The 20,717-nt window shown below is 42.0% G+C and overlaps 3 protein-coding genes across 3 annotated transcripts; 1 reads left to right on the top strand and 2 right to left on the bottom strand.

Moving 5' to 3' along the window:
* Positions 1-1,949: 1,949 nt before the first annotated feature.
* Positions 1,950-6,769, bottom strand: LOC139388429 (M-phase inducer phosphatase 1-B-like). The gene is made up of 15 exons (XM_071135084.1): positions 6,715-6,769; positions 6,322-6,438; positions 6,020-6,105; positions 5,568-5,610; positions 5,220-5,247; positions 5,058-5,123; positions 4,211-4,399; positions 3,867-3,950; positions 3,571-3,777; positions 3,151-3,246; positions 2,997-3,059; positions 2,804-2,902; positions 2,558-2,691; positions 2,312-2,423; positions 1,950-2,209 (listed from the first exon to the last, which is right to left on the bottom strand). Exons 2-15 carry the CDS (start codon positions 6,429-6,431, stop codon positions 2,069-2,071), a joined length of 1,458 nt encoding a protein of 485 aa, XP_070991185.1. The 5' UTR covers positions 6,432-6,438; positions 6,715-6,769; the 3' UTR covers positions 1,950-2,068.
* Positions 6,770-15,508: 8,739 nt separating this feature from the next.
* On the top strand, positions 15,509-18,054 carry LOC139388358 (uncharacterized). The gene is made up of 8 exons (XM_071134977.1): positions 15,509-15,596; positions 16,558-16,628; positions 16,717-16,890; positions 16,983-17,050; positions 17,140-17,199; positions 17,378-17,443; positions 17,586-17,723; positions 17,977-18,054. Exons 1-8 carry the CDS (start codon positions 15,538-15,540, stop codon positions 17,980-17,982), a joined length of 642 nt encoding a protein of 213 aa, XP_070991078.1. The 5' UTR covers positions 15,509-15,537; the 3' UTR covers positions 17,983-18,054.
* Positions 17,192-20,003, bottom strand: LOC139388357 (putative nuclease HARBI1). The gene is made up of 4 exons (XM_071134976.1): positions 19,571-20,003; positions 19,364-19,479; positions 19,139-19,250; positions 17,192-19,048 (listed from the first exon to the last, which is right to left on the bottom strand). The coding sequence occupies exons 1-4, from the start codon at positions 20,001-20,003 to the stop codon at positions 18,657-18,659; spliced, it is 1,053 nt and encodes a 350-aa protein (XP_070991077.1). The 3' UTR covers positions 17,192-18,656.
* Between the last annotated feature and the right edge of the window lie 714 nt (positions 20,004-20,717).

Here is a 20,717-nt window from a genome sequence, read left to right as displayed (position 1 = left end):
CATTGTTAGAAAAAAAGTGTGGTCCAAATCAGATGTTAGGTACTATAATAATTGAATATTATATGAATCCTATAAATTAAAAATGGCCAATTTGGGCACAATGAATTAGCTTAATTTATCAGAGAAAGTTATATTTCAACAAAAAAATGTTGCAGGAATGATAATCTTTATCGGTTTCTAACAGAAACAATTTCAGAACAATCTGAGATGAAGGGTGTGTAAATACTTTTTCTTGTGCTTTTTGAGGTGGAACTACCATACATGATTAATCACACCACTGCCACCATTCAACTAGTGATTGAGGTGTAACAGCAAAGAGCAGGGCTTGAACCTCTTGGCAGAGGCCATAATAAAATCTTACATCTTACAATTATTACAAACATGATGTCCTTCTCTATTGAAATGTAATTAGACCCTGCAGAAAAAAAAGAAAAAAATAGCAAATTGTAGTCAGCTATTAGGTTGGATTTCCTCTCACTGTTAGCAGTTGGGCTTTTCAACTGGGCTTCCTGCATATTGTGCTGATGGACAACTAATCTCTCCATCACCGCCACAGTAATAATGCCACTTTAATAAAATGGAATGAATCACTTCCCTTTCCCTACTGCTCCATTCTGGACTGCAGGGCATGTGGACCAGGGATTAAGCAACTCTCAAAATCCATTGGCTCAGTGGAACTCAGCTTGTATATTCCATACATTACACTATGCCAAAAAGCACTATTAGACAGACAGTCATGGTAGCCTTCAGGATGATTTTGTTGAGCAGGTGGCTTTTGAAAGCTGCATCTTGAGACCCCCAATTGGAAATAAAGGTTGATAACATGCGATTTCATAATTGACAATCCTTTCCACCAATATCCTCATCTCCCCACTCAACAAGGCCGTCCTCTGACTGCCTAGCCAGTTGTTGCTGCCAGTGACTTTTGGCAGCAATCAGGGATCGGAGTATGTAGGCAGCCCCATAGGTGGTATTAAAAACCCACAAAAAGTTCTGACTGCCAAAAGGCCCACCACTCCAACAGCCAGCACCACTTCATTCCTCCTGGGACAGGTCTGAAGTCTGAATCATGGCCATTCCCACCCTATCCGCTTTCAGCATAGCCAGATCCCACTTTCTGGGGCCTGTGAAATCCCACAGTTCCGCATTACAGCTGCTGTGCAAAGAAGAGGGGGAGGAGCTTTTAACAGAGAGGGGCATAGAGTTAACCCAGCTGTGTTGGGGGAGGAATCACAGCTGCAAACTAGACACACCTGCAGCACTGGCAGGGAGGGATCAGGACTAAGCATATTCACACAACAAAGCTTCTTCAAAAATACCACTCAAGATTTCTCTCTATTATGTTATGGTTTCTATAGTCCAGGGACCATTTCATATGATACCCATTCAAATAGTTACATTTTGTTGTGTGTTTTTTTTAATTATAAATCATTGTTAATGCAGCAATTACATTTTCAACTACCTGACAATCAAAACATTAAAAACGGAGTTATTTAACAAACATTAAACCTAAACTCCAAGGTCATTCACCCTGGTAAAAAAAAAAGAAGTATTATTCAGAACAGTTAAAATAAAATCATGATTCATGATCCCCAATAATAATACAAATATATATCCATGATTGACACTGGAAATAATGCCACCCTTTCTGCTCTACAAGGTGGAAATGAAATTAAAACCATATCAAAAGCTGAAAAATGAAAGCCCTTAACCGGTGGACTCTACTGTAATTAAAAGATACTACAGTGAGATTAGTGGATTACATATCCTGTTCAACTGGCAGGCAGTAATGAATATGCATGGACAGTGTTGTTATTATTCATGGCCATCCAAAGAAAATAGACAAAACTAGGCAGCAGTGATCATATGCACAGTTTCCATGGCAGCATATGAAAAAGGTTATATTTGGAAAGCTATCAAACAACAAAAAGCCAATTTGTTATCACATATGTTCTTTTGACAAAGATAATTTAATTGACAATCTCTAGGTCACCGTTTTGACTCAGCTGTCCCTCTGAGTTGCTGTTCATCTCCTGGCACCCCCCCCCCCCCCCCAAACATGACTGCCTCAGAGTTTGACGAGAGTATGAATGTGGTGGCGTCTGCGGCGCTCCTCGGCCAAGGCTCTGCTGTGTGTGCGGCACCGCAGAAGCTCCTCTCTGTGGTCCTCGTGGTGCATGGGGCAGTAGGCCTGGGGCTCACAGTGCTCCTAACAGACACACAGACAGAGGAGACCAGGGGAGTGAGAAATAAACTGACTACAGCCTAGCCCAACAGACCACAGTCCATTTCTGTATTGTCAGGTCCATACCTGGTGAGAGTGGTAGAAGTCTCTGTAGCCACCCTTGAGGACATAGAGCTCAGGGTAGTGCAGGGCTGGGTACTCGTTCATACTGCGGTCCACCCTCCGCAGGAGGTGACACCTACAGAGTGAGACGGACACTCATGAGGAAGGACTTAATCTCAAATGGAATACATGCAGAAAAGCCTAATTTCTGCTGATTTCACTCACACCACACACACACACACACACAACTGAAAGGTCTGCATGTCTCACGTTCTGGGTGCTCTTTCAGAGGAGAATTCACAGTGCAGCACTAGCACAAGCCTCTTATCAGGAGAGTGGGCTTTTAGCCTCTGGGATAGCAATTGATCCACTGCCTTGTCTGTGTTGGGAAGGCTCAGCGCCCCCTGCAGGTGAAGTCAGGGATAACACTACCTCAGAAGAACACACTCAGTACCATCTCCCACATTGAGATAAAAAGTCAGAACTGTCCAGGGACTTATTCTGTTCATCTCTCACCTTAATGTGTCCTCCCTGATACTCATATGGGTAGCGGCAGTCCACCACAACAAAAGACTCAACCAAACAGCTGAACTTCCTTTCCAGAAGAGCACTCATCTGGGACAATGAGAGAATTGCGTTTTTTGTTGTTAATATAATTGCTCTTCCTGTAACATGCACGGTTTGGCACACTACATATCATTGGGCTTACTGTGTCAACCGTGATGTACTTCAAGCCTTGATGTCTCCCTGTCACAGTGGGTAGGGCATGCACCTAAAATGCAACAGTAATTTTAATTCACAGGACCATGTGATTGTGAAACTGTTTTTAGTGTGGATAACTAGTTGTAGTCTCAATATACTACCTTGCTGAAGTCTCCAATGAGTTCTGCATTGATCCCATCCCCACCCAGATGCTGCTCCACATCACACAAAGAGTGGGTCCTCTTATGCAGGTGGTGCTAGTGAGCAGAATACGAGTCAGAAAAGAAACTACCTTCACAACCCTCCTTCCCCCACCCCTTCACAACCCTCCTACCTTCACAACCCTCCCTTCCCAACCCCCCTCTACCTTCACAACCCTCCCTTCCCAACCCCCCTCTACCTTCACAACCCCCACCCCTTCTACCTTCACAACCCCCACCCCTTCAAAACCCTCCTTCCCTCACCCCTACCTTCACAACCCCCCCCCCCCTCACCAACCCTCTTCCCTCCCTCCCTCCCACTGCTTTCACAACCCTCCTCCCCTACCAATATACAGCGTAGCACTCCTGACCCACCCTTACCTTCCTATCATTGTTGATTCCAGCCCCTTGGTCTCCCTCTCCCTGGCCCACCTCCTCTGAGACGGCGGAGAAGGTGCAGTGTCGTTTGAGTGGCCGGGGGTTGGCTGGGGAGGGGGAGGTGGAGGTGCGTTTCAGTGGACGTGCCAACCGCTCTGGCATGGAAGGGGATCGGAAGAGACGGCGTCCCCCCTGGCGACACACTGAAACCTAGTGAAGGTACATGTCCTGTTACTCCTCGCACCCAAGTTAAGTTCAAACCAACTGCAAGTTTGTGGATGTGAGAAGAGGAGACTTACAGAGGAGAGATCAACTTCCTGGTTCATGAGGGGTTCAGACAGCAACTGTGCCATGCTACATGACATGGCAACAGCAATAGAACCCTGGGGGAGAGAATGGACATGAGGAAAGGGCAGGGCAGTGGAGATATTCAAAATAAAGAAAGGAGTCATGTTGTAAGACAGAAAAAAAACATAAGTAGTAGTAGGAAGCATTAAAGATGTAGCAACCGAGATTGAACCGTGCATTGAATACAGGAGCAGGAGTCACACTGGTGCAGACCTCGCTGCATGAACCGTTCTGTGACATGGATTAACAGAATGGGACCAGAGGTAAAGACGTCCGTCTATGAGACCCAAATCACCTCATCAGCTTCCTGCTCCAGGATTTCCATGAATCCATCTGCATCCCCTGGGGAGTGCTGGGTTCGGGAGGGAGGTGCAGGGAAGATGGGGCTCCCCAGGGCACAGGGCTCACCGTCACCTTGGAGCTGGGAGTCTGGAGCAGGCAGCAAACACTCTGGCTTGCCCTGCGCTCTCTGCCCTGGGGCCACCTAAACATTAAAAAAAAAAACACAGCAATGCAGTAATTGTAATTCAGGTGAGAGAGAGTATGCGTTGAGTAAGTCCTCAAAAAACACATCCAATTCTCTGTTACATGCAACAAGAGGTAGTCTCTAGAAAGACAGGTTGCCTCCCACAATGTTACCAATGAATGTTCCCGCATAGTGCTGTTGCTCTAGGTCTGGAAGTCACATGGCTATACAAGAGCAAGAAGTGAAGAAAATTGAGCAATCACATACTGTCATCTAGTGGCCATAATTGAATAAGCCACAAAGGGCACTGAGCTGTCACTAGACACTTTTTATTTAACTATGCAAGTCCGTTAAGAACAAATTCTTATTTACAATGACAGCCTTCCGGGGAAGAGTGGGTTAACTGCCTAGTTAAGGGGCAGAATGACAGATTTTTACCTTATCAGCTTGGGGTTTTGATCCAGCAAATTTCGTTTACTGGCCCAATGCTCTAACCACTTGGCTACCTGCCCCCTTTATTGATTTCAAAAATCTTGTACAGTATATGCCCTTGAGAGGTGCAATCACTGATGGCACAATTGAAATAGGGTATTGTAGTAGAAGAAACTGGACAGCATTTGCATGTGAATATAAGTTAATCATAAATAACCCTGAATGTGAAAATACATCCGCTCACATTCTCCTTGTTACTGAATGGACGTTCACTGGGGTGAAGCTTTGGACTGCTACACAGCAATCTGGGCTAAGAGACAGAAGAAAGAGTGTGTTAATTAAACTCACACTGAGATAATCATACAAAACCCATTGATATGGAAAGTAAATCTAGTCTGTTCTTTACCAGGAAGGACTGCAACGTCTTCATGCGACTGTTCCAGGGAACAAAGGAGAACATTACTTTGGATGATGCAGGTAGCAACACAGTACCACTGTCATCCACAGGGCCCATGGGGAGCAGGTACTCATCCCTCCACAAATGATAACAATTATATTTGTGTTTCCAGAATGTTTGGAGCACGGGGCTTGCAATGCCAGGTTTGTGGGTTCAACTCCCGGGGCCACCCATACGTAAAATATGTGCATGCATGACTAAGTCACTTTGGATAAAAGTGTCTGCTAAATGGCATTTTTATTTTAAACACAGGCTTCAAGTTAGTGTTCTTGAAGGTGAGAGGAATAAGCCTGGTACCTTGGTGCAGGAGAGTCCAAGGCCACTGGAGAAGTAGGCTTGTCTGCAAACCAGCAGGAAATAATGTGCAAATAAAAATGGTGAGGACGGAGTGAAAACAATATGTTGCGATGAGCTCAAAAATGCAATGACAATCAAAGACAAACAAAAGTTTAAAAGCAGTGTCAACTGAAATTAAAAATGGTGCAAAAAGTAGCTGAAACTGAAAAGCCTCTGCAACAGTACCTAGCTAAATTGGTGGAGAGAATATGCATTGCACACCAGCATAGATAAAATAGTCACACTGAACTTCTACCCAGTCAAGAGGAGCCTGGTTCCTCCCAAGGTTTCTACCTTGGGAGTTTTGCCTTGCCATTGTCGCCTCTGATTTTTCTTTGGGGTGTCCCCCTGGGTTGTTTTGTTGTTGTTGTTGTGAATGAATATACCTACAGTATGTAAAAAGCATTGCTCACCTTTGTGTGGTGATCCCTGTGCAGCAGCATCGTCTACACTCCCAGTGCTGAGGTTGGACAGGTCCAGACATCTCCGAGGAGTGTCACTGAGTAATGCATAAGATACACATGGGTAAATATAGTAGTATAAAGGCCATGGGTGTGGTTTATTTCTGCAAGGCATTTTGGACTCTCAATCCTTGCCTAATCTTATTCACAATCCATGTAAACATGTCCGGTAGCTTTTCCCTCGAGTGTCAGATAGCCACCCACACTTGAAATCAATTAGCCAACTAATGTAGTTCGAGGATAATAGCTTTTACCCTGTGTGAAAGGCGCGGAGTCCCGTAAAGCAGTTGGCGAGTTCTGACATTGGGGAGGCATGGTAGTCCGGTGAGTGAGGGCCAGGCATAGATAAACTGTAACCATCCATTGGTAGGCTTCGTGAGAGGGGGGAAACACATTATGTTGTTAGCTAAATATTTTCATTAGAGCAGGAGCAGACCTACATCAGTTAAACGTAGATAGATACTGAGTGATGTAGTTAGCTACCGTTAGCTAGCTAGCTACTGTAGATTTATGTTGTCTAGCTAGCTAGAGATTATTAGCGCGCTACTATAGCTTACTCATCATGACACAATTATTACATAAAACGTTAGTTATGTTATATAACCAAAAATGATACATAATATAATATATTTAGCTAAATAACTTACGATTCAACAATATCCGTAGCTAAAGAGAGTAGACAAATGGATTTTAAATGTGTCACCAAAGAAACAACCAATGGCATGGCATCAAACGTCACTTCCGTGTTGCCGACTCATCGATTTGTCAGTGAAAATCACTCATCATCATCAAATCAAAAATGTGTCAAGCAAAAAGTTTTACAATGTAATGTTATAAGCTAATGGTAAAAATATGCATAGGCCATTTCAGGCAGTGCTGTCCAATCTCCAAAAGGTGCAGTCTTGTGTTTGTTAGAGACTGTCACAAAAGAAGCAATAGACTCTCATTCTATACTGAACCAACATATAAATGCAACATGTAGTGTTGGTCCCATGTTTCATGAGCTGAAATAAAATATCCCAGAAATGTTCCATATGAACAACAACAAAAAGCTTATTTTTCTCAAATTCTGCAAGCGAATTTGTTTACATCCCTGTTAGTGAGCATTTCTCCTTTTCCAAGATAATCCATCCGCCTGACAGGTGTGGCATATCAAGAAGCTGATTAACCAGCATTAATCATTACTCAGGTGCACCTTGTGCTGGGAACAATAAAAAGCCACTTTAAAATGTGCAGTTTTGTCCCACAACACAATGCCCCAGATATCTCAAGTTTTGAGGGAGCATGCAATTGGCATGCAGACAGCAGGAATGTACACTGGAGCTGTTACCAGAGATTTGAATGTTCATTAACTACCATAAGCAGCCTCCAATGTAATTTTAGAGATTTCGGCAGTACGTCTAACCGGCCTCACAACCGCAGACCACGTGTAATCACGCCAGCCCAGTACCTCCACATCCGACTTCTTCACCTAATCGTCTGAGACCAGCCACCCGGGCAGCTGATGAAATTGTGGTTTTGCACAACTGAAGAATTTCTACACAAACTGTCAGAAACCGTCTCAGGGAAGATCATCTGCGTTATCATCTTCTTCACCAGAGTCTTGACCTGACTGCAGTTCGGCGTTGTAACCGACTTCAGTGGGCAAATGCTCACCTTCGATGGCTTCTGGCATGCTGGAGAAGTGTGCTCTTCATGGATGAATCCTGGTTGCATTTTATTGATGGCAATATGAATGCACAGAGATATCGTGACAAGATCCTGAGGCCCATTGTCATGACATTCATCTGCCGCCATCAGCTCATGTTTCAGCATGATAATGCCTGGCCCCATGTCACAAGGATCTGTACACAATTCCTGGAAGCTGAACATGTCCCAGTTCTTCCATGGCCTGCATACTCACCAGACATGTCACCCATTGAGCATGTTTGGTATGCTCTGAATCTACGTGTACGACAGTGTGTTCCAGTTCCCGCCAATATTCAGCAACTTCCCACAGCCAAAAGGAGTGGGACACCATTCCACAGGCCACAATCAACAGCCTGATCAACTCTATGTGAAGGAGATGTGTCGCGCTACATGAGTCAAATGGCGGTCACACCAGATAACTGGTTTTCTAATCCATGCACCTACCATTTTTTAAGGCATCTGTGACCAACAGATGCATATCTGTAATCTCAGTCATGTGAAATCCATAGATTAGAGGCTAATTCATTTATTTCAGTTGATTGATTTCCTTATATGAACTGTAACTCTGTAAAATATTTGAAACTGTCGCATGAAACTGTTGCATTTATATTTTTGTTCAGTGTAATTCTGTGGGTAGAAATCTCTACATCAAGGATGAGCAACTTTGATGGGGGTGGGGGCCACGAAAATCCTACATATTTTGCCATGGAATGTAGAGAAAATGTTGCTATTTATAAGCTACAGTGTAGTGTGCTGCAATTCCACACATTTTTCCACATTTGCCATCAAAAGGGGAGCACGGACCACCAGCCGCACATCCCTACTCTAAACTCTAGCAGGAAGGAAAGGTTCAGGTAGGGCTAGAGTCTGGTCCTCAAATCCAATTAAATTGAATTTGTCAAATACTTCGTAAACAACAAGTGTAGACTAACAGTGAAATGCTAACTTATGGGTCCTTTTTCAACAATGCAGAGTTAAAGATACAAAAATTTAAAAAATAGAAATAATGACAAGGAATAAATACACAGTGAATAACGAATAACACTGACGAGTAAAACATAACATGACTATATACAGGGAGTACCAGTACATAGTTGATGTGCAGGGGTACGAGGTAATAACATGACTATATACAGGGAGTACCAGTACAAAGTTGATGTTCAGGGGTATGATGTAATAACATGGCTATATACTGGGAGTACCAGTACAGAGTTGATGTACAGGGGTATGATGTAATAACATGGCTATATACAGGGAGTACCAGTACAGAGTTGATGTACAGGGGTATGATGTAATAACATGACTATATACAGGCAGTAGCCATACCAAGCGGTGATGCAGCTAGTCAAGATGATCTCAATGGTGCAGTTGTAGAACTTTTTAAGGATTTGAGGGCCCATGCCAAATCTTTTCAGCCTCCTGAGGTTGGAAGAGACGCTGTCGTGCCCTCTTCACAACTGTGTGGGTGTGTGCGGACCATGTTAATTCCTTATTTATGTGGACACCGAGGAACTTGAAGCTCTCTACTTGCTCCACTACAGCCCCATTGATGTGGATGGGAGTGTGCTCGCCCCTCCGTTTTGTGTAGTCCACAATCAACTCCTTTGTCTTGCTGACTTTGAGGGAGAGGTTGTTGTCCTGGCCTCCTCCCTATAGGCTGTCTCATCATCATCATCATCTGTGAGCAGTCCTACCACTGTTGTGTGGTCAGCAAACTTGATGATGCATTATGGGTGGGTCTTAGGGGGCCTTGTCTGCCCTACTGTATCTTCTTGCCCATCCAAATAAAATATTTAAATATTGATAATTTATTTGACCGCGCCAAAAGAAAGACGCATCAATCTTAGTTTAAGTATCCGACCGAGCGAAACAGCGCCCCTCTGTCTCAGTATGTGTAGACCATATCTGGCCAGAACAAGTCAGTTGAATGAGCCGTTGATTTCCATAGGCGGGCACGCTTTTCACTTTTTTTGTTGATGGGTGTTGTAGTAAAGACCAGGCAGCTCGTGAATTTCAAGTTTGGAGAAGTTTACAATTTATCCTACCATTTCTAACAATCTGAGTGCCAGTTATGATTATTTTTATATATGCATTTTCATGGAACAACTTCATTTCAATAATACAATTTACCTTTTTCAAAATCGTTGTCACGTGGTTAATAATACAAATCTGAAGTAAAATATTAAAATCTCTAAGTTAAAATGAATCTAAGGCAAGAGCACCAACCTCTGCTATATGGACACATTGATACACTGTGATCAATCTTCAACTAAAGCCTAAAGCCGACAAAATAAAAACAGTATAAAATACCCTGATGAAAATTCTGTCTCTTTCAATCACATTCATCTCTCTACTCCACCTGTCTGACTTCCTTTCTATCTTTCTTGACTTGAGCTATTGCTAGTGAAGTGCAACATTGTTTAAAATCATCAACTGGGTCCAGCCTGAATTTGTCACTATAGCGAACTTGCAACATTGTATCAACTAGCCTATTCCGGGCACTCTGAGTTTCTCACACCAGTGAGCTCAGGACAGCTGTTATTTTTAGGAAGTTTTCTCTGGATATATGGAATCATCAGATCAATATATTTTGCTCTTTCACACCGAGGCTTGGTGTTGGAAAGATTTTTCAAATACTGAGGAACTAACATTGCCAATGGATGTAAAAAACAAACATACTTTGTTGATTTACTGTGTGAGGTGAAGAAAACATTATTGAGAAGCTCATCTTATTAGTGGTGGACATGGGGAGTTATGACAACCAGAAATCAAACATTGCCTCATACTAGTACATGGGAGTATGGCTAGATGGTACAATGTCCTTCTCTCAGTGTAACAGATGTGAAACGACTAGCTAGTTAGTGGTGGTGTGCGCTAAATAGCGTTTCAATCGGTGACGTCACTTGCTCTGAGACCTTGAAGTAGGGGCCGTGGCTTTTGTGGAGCGATGGGTAACGATGCTTCGTGGGTGACTGTGTGCAGAGGGTCCCTGGTTCGCGCCTGGGTATGGGCGAGTGGACGGTCTAAAGTTATACTGTTACATCAGCACATATCAGCTTAGCTGCAGGCTAAGGTTAAATCTAGACTCTATCGTAATCGCTTCTCTTTTCACCCCAGGGGTCAAACTAACCCTGATTGAAATGACCACCATGCTAGATTACGGAGACGTAATTTATAGATCGGCAGGTAAGGGTGCTCTCGAGCGGCAAGATGTTCTTTACCATCAGATTTGCCACCAATGCTCCTTATAGGACACATCACTCCACTCTATACTGGTCATCTCTGTATACCCATCGCAAGACCCACTGTTTGATGCTTATTTATACAATTATCTGAGATACCTACTGCAGCCTTCATCCACTACATACAACACCCGTTCTGTCAGTCGCATTCTGTTAAAGGTCCCCAAAACACACACAACCCTGGGTCACCCCTCTTTTCAGTTTGCTGCAGCTAGCAACTGGAACCAGCTGCAAAAAACACTCAAACTGGACAGTTTTATCTCTTCATTCAAAGACTCAATCATGCACACTCTTACTAACACTTGTGGCTGCTTCGGTGATGTATTGTTGTCTCTACCTTCTTGCCCTTTGTGCTGTTATCTGTGCCCAATAGTGTGTGTACCATGTTTTGTGCTGCTACCATGTTGTGCACCTGCCATGTTGTGTTGCTGCCGTGCTGTGTTGTTGTCTTAGTCTCTCTTTATGTAGTGTTTTGTCCTTTTTTCTTCTTTTTTTTTATCCCAGCCCCGGTCCCGGCAGGTGGCCTTTGCCTTTTGGTAGGCCTTCATTGTAAATAAGAATTTGTTTTGAATAATAGTTCAATAAGAATCACATAAAAAAAATGGCAATTTTCCTAATTTTGTATGCAGCAGGCCTACTTCTGTGCGTGCTCAGGCGCACACACTCCCTCAACATTATCAGGACAGAGAAACCAGACATTGTTAAAGCATTCCAGCAAGGGAAACGGCACCCTTCTGTCTCAGTATGTGTAGACAACGTATCTGATGCTGTCTGGACCAAAAGAGTCAGAATTGGAAAAGATAGTTAGCGGGTGATCAGTGCACTGTCAGGATGCTGGATTGACCTAAACTAAATGGATGTTTCGCCAAAATTATATAATTACTCCTGTCTAAATAAAATCATTCAAAATACTTGACCAGGGAGGATGACTTAGCCAACACTCCCGACCTCGATAATCACCAAACCTCAGTGGGAAAGACCAAAATATCATGAGTGCATTATAACTGCAGTATTGCTGCAAATACTGCGTCCACAATAACACTTTTTTTTACTGCAGTTTCAAAACTAGCTGTTTGTATGGGATATATCCAGTGGAAACGTCATAAGCCTGAGTCCTGAGCTCACTGACACAGGAGACTCTGAGCACCCGGAATAGGCTAGTTGATAAAAATGTCAAATTTGCTAGCGACAGCTTCCGGCAAACCCAGTGAATATTTATTACAATGTTGCACTTCACTAGCAATAGCTCCAGTTAAGACAGATAGAAAGGGAAGTAGACAGGCAGAGTCGAGAGATGAATGTGATTGAAAGAACCAGAATATTTTCTACTGTTTTTATTTGTTGGCTTTAGGCCTTTGAATTTAACTTAGTTGACCATATACGTTATAGCCCTACTGCTGCATTGGCCATAGGCTACAGTGCCTTGCGAAAGTATTCGGCCCCCTTGAACTTTGCGACCTTTTGCCACATTTCAGGCTTCAAACATAAAGATATAAAACTGTATTTGTTTGTGAAGAATCAACAACAAGTGGGACACAATCATGAAGTAGAACGACATTTATTGGATATTTCAAACTTTTTTAACAAATCAAAAACTGAAAAATTGGGCGTGCAAAATTATTCAGCCCCCTTAAGTTAATACTTTGTAGCGCCACCTTTTGCTGCGATTACAGCTGTAAGTCGCTTGGGGTATGTCTCTATCAGTTTTGCACATCGAGAGACTGACATTTTTTCCCATTCCTCCTTGCAAAACAGCTCGAGCTCAGTGAGGTTGGATGGAGAGCATTTGTGAACAGCAGTTTTCAGTTCTTTCCACAGATTCTCGATTGGATTCAGGTCTGGACTTTGACTTGGCCATTCTAACACCTGGATATGTTTATTTTTGAACCATTCAATTGTAGATTTTGCTTTATGTTTTGGATCATTGTCTTGTTGGAAGACAAATCTCCATCCCAGTCTCAGGTCTTTTGCAGACTCCATCAGATTTTCTTCCAGAATGGTCCTGTATTTGGCTCCATCCATCTTCCCATCAATTTTAACCATCTTCCCTGTCCCTGCTGAAGAAAAGCAGGCCCAAACCATGATGCTGCCACCACCATGTTTGACAGTGGGGATAGTGTGTTCATCTGTGTTGCTTTTACGCCAAACATAACGTTTTGCATTGTTGCCAAAAAGTTCAATTTTGGTTTCATCTGACCAGAGCACCTTCTTCCACATGTTTGGTGTGTCTCCCAGGTGGCTTGTGGCAAACTTTAAACAACACTTTTTATGGATATCTTTAAGAAATGGCTTTCTTCTTGCCACTCTTCCATAAAGGCCAGATTTGTGCAATATACGACTGATTGTTGTCCTATGGACAGAGTCTCCCTCCCATCTCTGCAGTTCATCCAGAGTGATCATGGGCCTCTTGGCTGCATCTCTGATCAGTCTTCTCCTTGTATGAGCTGAAAGTTTAGAGGGACGGCCAGGTCTTGGTAGATTTGCAGTGGTCTGATACTCCTTCCATTTCAATATTATCGCTTGCACAGTGCTCCTTGGGATGTTTAAAGCTTGGGAAATCTTTTTGTATCCAAATCCGGCTTTAAACTTCTTCACAACAGTATCTCGGACCTGCCTGGTGTGTTCCTTGTTCTTCATGATGCTCTCTGCGCTTTTAACGGACCTCTGAGACTATCACAGTGCAGGTGCATTTATACGGAGACTTGATTACACACAGGTGGATTGTATTTATCATCATTAGTCATTTAGGTCAACATTGGATCATTCAGAGATCCTCACTGAACTTCTGGAGAGAGTTTGCTGCACTGAAAGTAAAGGGGCTGAATAATTTTGCACGCCCAATTTTTCAGTTTTTGCTTTGTTAAAAAAGTTTGAAATATCCAATAAATGTCGTTCCACTTCATGATTGTGTCCCACTTGTTGTTGATTCTTCACAAAAAAATACAGTTTTATATCTTTATGTTTGAAGCCTGAAATGTGGCAAAAGGTCGCAAAGTTCAAGGGGGCCGAATACTTTCGCAAGGCACTGTATCTCTGAGTTCTATTCTTTTATTTCTTTAGCCAACAATGGACCACAGTGTATCAATGTGTCCATATTAGGCTGGTTCTCTCGGCTTAGTTGAATTTTAACTTTTTGATTTTTATCATTTGACTTCAGATTTATATGATTAACCATGTGACAATGATTTTGAAACATTATTATTGAAATGAAACTATTCCACAAAAATACGCATATAAAAATAATCATAACTGGCACACAGATCGGTTGAAATGGTAAATTAAATTGTAAGCTTCCACAAACTTGAAACTCAGGAACTGTGTCACGTTCTGACCTTTATTTCCTTTGTTTTGTCATTATTTAGTATGGTCAGGGCGTGAGTTGGGGTGGGCAGTCTATGTTTGTTTTTCTATGATTTGGGGATTTCTATGTTTCGGCCTAGTATGGTTCTCAATCAGAGGCAGGTGTCATTAGTTGTCTCTGATTGAGAATCATACTTAGGTAGCCTGGGTTTCACTGTTTGTTTGTGGGTGATTGTCTGTTAGTTGCTTGTGTCAGCACAGTTCTTATGATAGCGTCACGGTCGTTATTTGTTTATTGTACAGTTTACTTCGTGTTTTTCGTCATCGATTAAATGATGCATTCACACCACGCTGCGCTTTGGTCCGCTTCTTACGACGATCGTGACAAACTGCCTATGGTCTTTACTATTACATCCATTTAAAAAAATGGTGAACCCGCAAGTAAGCCTGTGCACACATAGGAGGTCCCGTGAAAAAAAATGTGCCACCTATGGAAGTCAAAGGCCATTCCAACTGATTCATTCTGGCGCATGCCCTGTGTTTGATTTATGTGGCCTTGCAGTCGTGGGTGAACAGAGAGTGCAGTAGGGGACTAAGCACACACCCCTGATGTGTTGTTGCCCACCCTAACCGCCTGAGGGCGTCCTGTCAGGAAGTCTAGGATCTAGTTGCAGAAGGTGTTCAGTCCCAGGGTCCTGCGCTTGGGGGGGACTATGGCGTTGAATTCCTGAGCTGTATGTAGTCAATGAACAGCATTATTACATAGGTATTTTGTCCAGATGGGTGAGGGCAGTGTTGGTTGCAATAGAGATTACATCATCTGTGGATCTGTTAGGGCGGTATGCGAATTGGAGTGAACGGGTCCAGGGTGAGGGTGTTGATGTGAGCCATGACCAGCCTTTCATGGCTACAGATGTGAGTGTGTTCTTGGGCACAGGACTATGGTGGTCTGCTTGAAACAAGTTGTGTACTAAATCTGTTTATTCATTTTTTATTTTCATTGTCACATACACTGGATAGGTGTTTTGTATTTTTTCTATTTGCTCTAGCGACTCCTGTGGCGGGCCGGGCACATGCACGTTGACACGGTTGCCAGGTATAGCAGGTGTTTCCTCCAACACATTGGCTGGCTTCCGGTTTAAGCGGGCATTGTGTCAAGAATCAGTGGTTGGGTCGTGTTTCGGAGGACGCACGGCTCTTGACCTTCGCCTCTCCCGAGTCCGTACAGGAATTGCAGCGATGAGACAAGACTGTCCAAGACTACCAATACCTTACCACGAAATTGGGGAGAAAAAATGGTAAAAAAATAAATAAAATAAATACATTAAAAATAAGACACAATTATACAAAATTATAAAAATAACAAACAAAATAATGTTACAGGTTTGACATTTCTGAGGGCATAATGTTCTTATCTAATTTCTCAATATCATATGCATCTACTTTTCTCTCATTTTCAGAATCTGTTTAGGTAGGGCATCATATTCAAATAATATAAACAAATAAAGATAAATAAATAGCCTGATGTGTAAGTCTCCATGACAACGACCACACCACGTGATTTTAAAAAATGGAAAAGGGAGATAGGGCAGCCTTTTTCAGTGCTGCAGAGCAGCAAGTTATACTTCAGCGGTTTGAGGACCTAAAACATATTTTCAATCACAAAAATAATACAACTGCTGCTGGTAAAGCGAGACAGGCAGCATGGCAGAAAATTGCCGATTCAGTCAACGCGTAAGTAACGTGAGCTGCCATAGATTTTAAATACAGTACCCAGTGAGTGTAGCGTGATGAATTGGTTGATAGCTCTCTCGGTAAAGAAGTGGGCTGACTAACTAGCTTGTTACTCTAGCTACGTTCAGTAGTTCGCTAGCTACAGTACAGTCTGACAAGGAACCATGAATGGCTTTGTAATTCCTGTCTGATAGCAAATTTAGCTAACTAAGTTAGCTGTCTGACCAGCATCTTCGAACAGCTAGTATAGCTAGCTAGCTAACCTTATTCTAAAGATAACGGTTACTGTTAAGGTTACATGCTTTCCCTCATCCATCTCATCTGTGGTTAACCATTGAAATTGCAAGATGTCAACCTATACCTAGCGACAATATTGCAATTTCAAGTCAAACAGTCAGTGGAGATGAAAGTTACACATAAACACAAAGTAAACAATCCAGTTTTTGGATAGGCTATTTGTTGTGTGTAGAGAAGATGTTGTAACTACTCATTCATTCAGATTAAACTATTTCCTCTACCTGACAGGGTTAATCCATCTGGAGTAAAACGAAGTTGGCTGCAGGTCAAGGTGAAATACAAGAACATGGTACAAACAGGTGAGCTGCACAGTCCGTGCACTGCCCCATAGACTCCACTGTGACGTTTTGTCAAGATACTAATTTACAATGTAATCTCTGATTCCAGCCAAAAAAGCAGATAGGCGGAAGACCAAGGAAGGCCCACTGCAACCTGTCTTTTCTGCTGCAGAGGACCTGATGGCTGAAACCCAGAAATTCTGTTCCACTATAGACACTATCACAGAGGAAACCTCTTCCACAGAACTCGAGTCAACACTCTCCTGCTCAAACTTTGTGAGAGGCAAGTCTAATCCATTGAGATCACCACTGCATCTTTTTAGATCTGGCATTGACCTCACCATTTTTTTTAACACAAGCATTATACATTTGTAGTGCTAGCAAACCACATGACATCAGAGGAGATCACAGCAGAATCTGGGTCCGAAGTGTCATTAAATAATGTGAGTTGTCGAAAGCTACAGAAAACATTCAAGCAGTTGTTTCTCAGCCTACTGTACTTTTGTTAATTTGACTACTTTGTATGTTTCAGGTACCAGTCGTATACATTGACAATGCTGAAGAAATCACGTCAGATTCGTCTATACATGAGGTAGGCCTAATGTGGTTTATTCAGAAGAGATGTGTGGTTGGAAAATGTTCAAGTGGAATGTGTTAAATTAATGTATTTGATGCGTATATAGTTATTATATAAAGTATTCTGGAAGTGGCCTAATCAGTTATCAGACCTCATAGATAAAGATAATGGCCTAAACATTACACCTCCGTAGGGTCCAGGCATAAACGAGACCTCACCTGAGGCCACACCATCCACTTCCAAAACATGGGACAGAGAGGTAAGATTATGCCAAAAAAAAGTGTTTGCCATGTAAGGTCTAATATTTCTACATTATGAATACAATATACTGAGAAAATTATGGGTGTAATGGCAGCCATTAATACAAATTATGCATTTGATTAAATCTCAATGTTTTTAAGGGGGACAAAAAAAGAAAGCCCTCAAATGTCAAAGTGAAGGACTTGTATATGAAATACTTGCAACAGGAGATTGACTACAGGAGATTAAAGATGCAAAAGATGTCCTTGGAGATGAAATTACTTGAGAAACAATTAAATGTAAGTTCCACACCTTAATGTTTACAAGATGTCATGTCACACAAGCAGCATCATGTTAGTAGAATTGTAGGACAGTTAAATGAACAATCAACTTAGAAACTAACAGGAAGGCTGTTCAGAATGTAAATTAACCTAAAACCATCCACGTCACTTCAACAACCAGTTGTCATATTTCTAATTTAACCAATTTTGGATTTATTCATGAAATTTCTATCAACCTTAGCTCATGTACATGTTTCTCTTTTCTTTGCAGTCATGAACGGAAATGAATCATGCTTATGTACAGTTATTGCAATCTTTCAGTTTTACTTATTGAATAAATGTTCTCCCCCTCCCCACCCAAAAAAGGTGTGTCAGATTCCTTCTTCCATTTACTGATCTCTGGAGGGCATCTCTGGAGTGGTGCAGCGTCTATATGTAGTCAGTGGCCTTTTCTCATTTGGGCAGAAGTCTACCCTCCTCCCGTGACCCAGAAAGTGGTCGAGGAGCATGTTAATTTGTTAGTAGGCAAACGGAAGACTGTCCTCCCCTCCTCAATAGCCTCCTTTTGGCAAGGAAGCACAAGTGTAGCTTTTTCAGAAAAGTTTTGACATCCGCCACACCCCCTATGAATCACCGATTGTTTTCTAAAATCAGAAAAGCATGCAAACATTTAAAAACAATATGCTATCCTTTTATCTATAAAATAGCTTGTACAACTAGCTACAGTTATTTTGTGATTCCACCCTGTAAATGTAATTTGCCTGATGATGCATGATTGGAGGAATCATTTCATACAAGCACATTTTCAAATCTCATTAGCTTTTAACTTTAAAAAAAAATGGGGGCCAGAGAGAACAGAGGACATGGGATCCAGGAGTTGAGCAAATCCAATTGAGAAAAGGCCACTGTGGTTCAATCACTTAGGGGAGAAAATGTAATTGTGTGAAATTGTCATAACACTTGGCTGCATGACACAAAGAGCTGAGCAGCAATGCTATCCCTGATTGCTGTACCATCTTGGTAATCACAGTGAACAGGCTCTGGGTTTTCCCGGGGCATCCAACTGAAACAGGGTGGAGCCTCCTTACGAATGATTGCAACGTTATGAAGGACCATGCATGCCACTATTATGTCACAAGCTCTCTGTGGCGATACTCTGAGACCCTTCAAACAACCAAATCGGGACCGTAACGTGGTGAATGTTGTCTTAATGCATGCCCTTGTCTCGTACAGTGCCTCGTTGAAGCAGCTCTCTGCGCCTGGTTTAGGATTCAGGTATGGCGTCATCAAGAATGGAAGACAGGGATACTCATTGTCAGCCACAAGCTGCCCATCAAAACAACCTGAGAAGTAAGGGAGGTAAGAGAGACATGCTGAAATCATAGAACTTGGAAGTTGTAACTTTTGTCATTGTGATTGTGTAATGTTGTCACCTTGCTGAAACTGATGGTACAGCACACTCTTTTGGAGTATGTGGAAGTCATTCACAGATCCAGGCCACTTTGCCTCAATGTTTGTGATGAGACATTGCGAATCACAAACCACCTGGAAAAGATTTACAATGCAGTGAGTTTTCAAATTGCATTCTCTAGGAATATATTTTATAAATATATTATTTCTTTATCACAGTTAAGCATTTACACCTTCCCCAGTATTACCTGCACATTTATGCTGTGAAATGATCTCTGATTAGTATAATCAGATACCTCTGGTCCTGAAGGCGCTTTGATGGATATGTGAGTGGAGTCCACCACACCAATTACATTAGGTAGTCCTGCAACGATCACAGGCGTTAAATTATTTAGATAGTACTAGTAAGTTAAACTAAGCTAACAAAAGCAATGGCCTACTATGAAATACATAACCTGCTATTCTATAAAAGCCGTCTTTAACTTCTTGTTGAGAACAATGACCAGGGAACTTCACGAAATCAGGGAGAATTCTCGTCAGTGCGTTGCATACTCTCCGTATGGCTCGACAAACTGTGGATTTGCTCAAATTTTCAGCGTCACCGACTGCATGCATATATTCTCCACATGCGAAAAAATGTAAACCGATGCAGAGTGTTTGCATTACTGTAAGCGCACAGCTGCGGAGTGTATCGTTGCTCAATGAAGGTGTCAACAGATCCGCCAGGTATACTATACAATGAGACGAGAAGTGATACCTCTCGTTAATGTATTCTTCGGAAAAACTTAGAGGATTTTGTCTGTCTTTGAACAAACGCTTAGTTCGTATTGTTTTTCTCACAACTTGTGCCCCGATGTCAATTGGATCTCGTAAAAAAGGGCACGCCATCGTTCAAGGCAAAATTCGTGGATGGAAAAAACGTTCATTTGTTTTCTCTGCTGACGGAATATCCGGAATGACATCTTCAAAATAAAAGCCCCCAAATGAATTAATTGTGAATTCAACAAAAACAATATATTAACTGTAATAATTGTGTCAACTATTAAAACAATCACAAATGTAATAATGGCAATAAAAAAATATATATTTTCAGTTTGTTTTCCCATCCCCCCCCCCCCCCCCCCCCCCCCCCCCCCAGTCCCTATGAGGGATGTATTTTGAGTATTTGTAAATACCAATGGCATGAATAGCTTACATGAAATTGAAATACTGTTTGTCTCTGAATATTTAGTGGTAGTGATTGCATAAAAGTTTAAATCCTCCCCTCTTTGCATGAGCAATATAAACTGTGGTGACTGAGCGCAATCAATCTGCTTTGGCATGATCATCAATGGTTTTGGCTCTCCGCTGTTATTGAAAGGAAATTGCGTACTTACGGTTATGATTAGTGGACAACACATACAGTGCCTTCAGAACATATTCATACCCCTTGACTTATTCCACATTTAGTTGTGTTACGGCCTGAATTAAAAATGTATTAAATATTCTTCCCCACCCATCCATACACAATATCCCATTATGACAAAGTGCAAACATGTTTTTTGAAATGGTTGCAAATTTATTGAAAATTAAATATAGAAATATCTAATTTACATAAGTATT

The sequence above is a fragment of the Oncorhynchus clarkii genome, chromosome 29 (genome assembly GCF_045791955.1).
Source record: "Oncorhynchus clarkii lewisi isolate Uvic-CL-2024 chromosome 29, UVic_Ocla_1.0, whole genome shotgun sequence".
Classification (NCBI taxonomy): domain Eukaryota; kingdom Metazoa; phylum Chordata; class Actinopteri; order Salmoniformes; family Salmonidae; genus Oncorhynchus; species Oncorhynchus clarkii.
Note: the sequence above shows the minus strand (reverse complement) of the source record. Positions and strands in the feature narration are given on the sequence as shown.

Coding starts and splice junctions, on each gene's coding strand:
- LOC139388429 (XM_071135084.1), bottom strand. CDS start 6,431: ATGGATGGTTACAGTTTATCTATGCCTGGCCCTCACTCACCGGACTAC. Junction 5,611..6,019: donor ACAGGGATCACCACACAAAG/GTGAGCAATGCT, acceptor GCTGGTTTGCAG/ACAAGCCTACTTCTCCAGTG. Junction 2,903..2,996: donor AGTACATCACGGTTGACACA/GTAAGCCCAATG, acceptor TCATTGTCCCAG/ATGAGTGCTCTTCTGGAAAG.
- LOC139388358 (XM_071134977.1), top strand. CDS start 15,538: ATGAGACAAGACTGTCCAAGACTACCAATACCTTACCACGAAATTGGG. Junction 16,891..16,982: donor CTGCTCAAACTTTGTGAGAG/GCAAGTCTAATC, acceptor ATACATTTGTAG/TGCTAGCAAACCACATGACA. Junction 17,444..17,585: donor CCAAAACATGGGACAGAGAG/GTAAGATTATGC, acceptor AATGTTTTTAAG/GGGGACAAAAAAAGAAAGCC.
- LOC139388357 (XM_071134976.1), bottom strand. CDS start 20,003: ATGGCGTGCCCTTTTTTACGAGATCCAATTGACATCGGGGCACAAGTT. Junction 19,480..19,570: donor CGGCTTTTATAGAATAGCAG/GTTATGTATTTC, acceptor TGATCGTTGCAG/GACTACCTAATGTAATTGGT. Junction 19,251..19,363: donor TTCACAGCATAAATGTGCAG/GTAATACTGGGG, acceptor AATCTTTTCCAG/GTGGTTTGTGATTCGCAATG.